General features: G+C 50.0%; 1 protein-coding gene across 1 annotated transcript in view; it reads right to left on the bottom strand.

Annotated features, from left to right (window-relative positions):
* The window catches only part of LOC113637857 (cGMP-dependent 3',5'-cyclic phosphodiesterase), a 268,449-nt gene that overhangs the window by 11,393 nt on the left and 252,056 nt on the right, over positions 1 to 5,000 (bottom strand). The window contains 2 exon segments of the mRNA XM_047820780.1: positions 3,616 to 3,816; positions 4,334 to 4,446. Coding sequence (XP_047676736.1) covers positions 3,616 to 3,816; positions 4,334 to 4,446 — 314 coding nt within the window.

Genomic DNA, 5,000 nt, shown 5'->3' on the forward strand with positions numbered 1-5,000 from the left:
ACTCACTCACTCACTCACTCACTCACTCACTCACTCACTCACTCACTGACTCAATTACTCACTCACTCACTCACTGACTCAATTACTCACTCACTCACTCACTCACTCACTCACTCACTGACTCACTCACTCACTGACTCACTCACTCACTCACTCACTCACTCACTCACTCACTCACTCACTCACTCACTCAATTACTCACTCACTCACTCACTCACTCACTCACTCACACACTAACTCACCAACTCACTCACTCACTCACTCACTCACTCACTCACTCACTCACTCACTCACTCACCTCACTCACCGACTCACTCACTCACACACTAACTCACAGACTCACTCACTCACTCACTCACCTCACTCACCGACTCACTCACTCACTCACTCACTCACTCACTCACTCACTCACTCACTCACTCACTCACTCACTGACTCACTCACTCACTCACACACTCACTCACTCACTCACTGACTCACTCACTCACTCACTCACCGACTCACTCACCGACTCACTCACTCACCGACTCACTCACCGACTCACTCACTCACTCACTCACTCACACACTCACTCACTCACTCACTCACTGACTCACTCACTCACTCACTCACTCACCGACTCACTCACCGACTCACTCACCGACTCACTCACTCACTCACTCACTCACCGACTCACTCACTCACTCACCGACTCACTCACCGACTCACTCACTCACCGACTCACTCACTGACTCACTCACTCACACACTCCCTCACCGACTCACTCACTCACCGACTCACTCACTCACCGACTCACTCACTCACCGACTCACTCACTCACTCACTCACCGACTCACTCACTGACTCACTCACTCACTCACTCACTCACCGACTCACTCACCGACTCACTCACCCACTCACTCACTTACTCACTCACTCACCGACTCACTCATTCACTCACCGACTCACTCACTCACTCACACACTCACTCACCGACTCACTCACTCACCCACTCACTGACTCACTCATTCACTCACCGACTCACTCATTCACTCACCGACTCACTCACTCACCGACTCACTCACCGACTCACTCACACACTCACTCACCGACTCACTCACTCACTCACCGACTCACTCACTCACACACTCACTCACCGACTCACTCACTCACTCACTCACTCACTCACTCACTCACTCACCGACTCACTCACTCACTCACTCACTCACACACTCACTCACTCACCGACTCACTCACTCACTCACTCACTCACCGACTCACTCACTCACACACTCACTCACCGACTCACTCACTCACCGACTCACTCACTCACCGACTCACTCACTCACACACTCCCTCACCGACTCACTCACTCACTGACTCACTCACTCACCGACTCACTCACTCACTCACCGACTCACTCACCGACTCACTCACTCACCGACTCACTCACTCACTCACTGACTGACTCACCGACTCACTCACTGACTCACTCACTCACTCACCGACTCAATCACTCATCGACTCACTCACTGACTCACTCACTCACTCACTGACTCACTCACTCACTCACTCACCGACTCACTCATTCACTCACCGACTCACTCACTCACTCACCGACTCACTCACTCACACACTCACTCACCGACTCACTCACTCACCGACTCACTCACTCACCGACTCACTCACTCACCGACTCACTCACTCACCGACTCACTCACACACTCACTCACACACTCACTCACACACTCACTCACCGACTCACTCACTCACTCACCGACTCACTCACTCACCGACTCACTCACTCACTCACTCACACACTCACTCACACACTCACTCACTCACTCACTCACACACTCACTCACACACTCACTCACTCACTCACTCACCGACTCACTCACTCACTCACCGACTCACTCACCGACTCACTCACTCACCGACTCACTCACTCACTCACCGACTCACTCACTCACTCACTCACACACTCACTCACCCACTCACTCACTCACTCACCGAATCACTCACTCACCGACTCACTCACTCACACACTCCCTCACCGACTAACACACTCACTCACACACTCACTCACCGACTCACTCACTCACTCACACACTCACTCACCGACTCACTCACTCACTCACTCACTCACTCACACACTCACTCACCGACTCACTCACTCACTCACTCACTCACCGACTCACTCACTCACCGACTCACTCACTCACTCACTCACTCCCTCACTCACCGACTCACTCACTCACACACTCACTCACTCACACACTCACTCACACACTCACTCACACACTCACTCACTCACTCACACACTCACTCACACACTCACTCACACACTCACTCACACACTCACTCACCAACTCACTCACCAACTCACTCATCGACTCACTCACTCACTCACTCACTCACTCACTCACCGACTCACTCACTCACTCACTCACTCACACACTCACTCACTGACTCACTCACTGACTCACTCACTCACTCACACACTCACTCACACACTCACCGAATCACTCACTCACTCACTCACTCACTCACTCACACACTCCCTCACCGACTAACACACTCACTCACACACTCACTCACCGACTCACTCACTCACTCACTCACACACTCACTCACCGACTCACTCACTCACCGACTCACTCACTCACTCACTCACTCACACACTCACTCACCGACTCACTCACTCACTCACTCACTCACTCACTCCCTCACTCACCGACTCACTCACTCACTCACTCACTCACTCACTCACTCACTCACACACTCACTCACACACTCACACACTCACGCACTCACTCACACACTCACTCACTCACTCACTCACTGACTCACTCAGTGACTCACTCACTCACTCACTCACCAACTCACTCACCGACTCACTCACACACTCACTCACTCACCGACTCACCGACTCACTCACTCACTCACCGACTCACTCACCGACTCACTCACCCACCAACTCACTCACTCACTCACCGACTCACTCACTCACTCACTCACACACTCACTCACCCACTCACTCACTCACTCACTCACCGAATCACTCACTCACCGACTCACTCACTCACTCACTCACTCACACACTCACTCACCGACTCACTCACTCACTCACTCACTCACTCACTCACTCACTCACTCACTCACTCACTCACTCACTCACCGACTCACTCACTCACTCACTCACTCACTCACTCACTCACTCACTCACACACTCACTCACACACTCACTCACGCACTCACTCACTCACTCACTCACTCACTCACACACTGACTCACTCAGTGACTCACTCACTCACTCACCAACTCACTCACCGACTCACTCACACACTCACTCACTCACCGACTCACTCACTCACTCACTCACTCACTCCCTCACTCACCGACTCACTCACTCCCTCACACACTCACTCACCGACTCACTCACCGACTCACTCACCGACTCACTCACCGACTCACTCACTCACTCACTCACTCACCAACTCACTCACTCAATAATCCACCCTTTACTCACTCACCCCATCCTCGCTGATCCACTCACCCACCCACCCCTTACTCACCCACCCCCCTCTTATTAATCTACCCCACCCACTCCTCACTACCCCCTCACTCACTCACCATGGGCGTGGTGTCGTCAGGCAGGGAGCGGGGTGTGTAGGTGAACTGAGAGAAGCTCGAGTGGATGCTGTGTGCAGGCTGAAGTCCTCTCATTAGCAAGCGGCTCACCTCCTCCTCACACACCTTCATGTGGTACATCATCATCTCATTGGCTAGGTGACTGCGGAACTGGGCCTCGTGTACCTTCTTATACAGCAGGGACTGAGGTGGAGAGAGAAATCACAGGGATGTGTGTGTGATTTCTGTGACATCTGTACATCACTGATAAATACACACGACAGTAAAGTGACACATCCAGCGACTTGCTTGGAATAATTCCTGGGATGAGTCCTGTGGTGTGTTTGGGTTCTTCAGTTCCCCACTTACAAGTTTCTTAGGCATGAAACAAATTACATTTTGCATGTCCCAAGAAATACAGATATTAATTGATTTGTTTCATTTAATCTTGTTATGTATGATCTCTCATTAAATGTGTATAAGAGCTTTAAGAATTGAATTAGACCTTAGAGGAAGAAGCAGACATCACTGGTGTCTCTGGTGAGTGGATGGAACTGAGAATGAAAAACCAAACAACTGATAGTCACTGATCTACTGCTGTTTCTGGTCAGCTGGACACGTCACACCCAGGAGAGACAACAGAAGCAATGAGCAAAGACAAGCACCCCCAAGAAGGACAAACTCACTACAGCACAGCACGTAGTTAGTTAATCCTACTCACATGGGCGATGCTGATCCCACAGTAGATGGAGAAGGCTGTGGCCAGGTCCTCATCAAACCGGTTAAACCATGGACCATTGGTCTTATTCACCAGTTCAGCAACACCAATAACATCTGTCCGGGAGAGAGAGAGAAAGAGAGGGAGAGAGAGAAAGAGAGAGAGAGAGAGTAGAGAGAGAGAAAGAGAGAGAGAGGTGGTGTTATAATTCCCCGCAAAATCTCAGTGTCCAAATGACAGACATCACACAATCCAGATTACCCATGATGCATTTTGGTATTTTATACAAGATGAACTACATAAAGTGTTCATGTTAACATAACGTACAGTAAAGTGTTATAGATGTTGAACTCTGACCAGTTACTGTCGCTAGGTCTAGGAACTCTTGTGGCTTTAAATGGACTAAATGTAAATCAGAAAAATTAAGAACTGTCATGAATATTTACATATTTTATCTCTTGTGCTACACTTTTATTATTTATTTTGTAGATTTCCATGCATTCTGAGTTCTGCTCTGAAGTCTCTTGTTATGTCACACACACACACACACACACACACACACACACACACACACACACACACACACACACACACACACACACACACACACACACACACACACACAGCTGGAAACCCTTCTGTCTTGTCCTGAAAATATACTCGAACACAC

This window comes from Tachysurus fulvidraco, chromosome 11 (assembly GCF_022655615.1).
Source record: "Tachysurus fulvidraco isolate hzauxx_2018 chromosome 11, HZAU_PFXX_2.0, whole genome shotgun sequence".
Taxonomy (NCBI): Eukaryota; Metazoa; Chordata; class Actinopteri; order Siluriformes; family Bagridae; genus Tachysurus; species Tachysurus fulvidraco.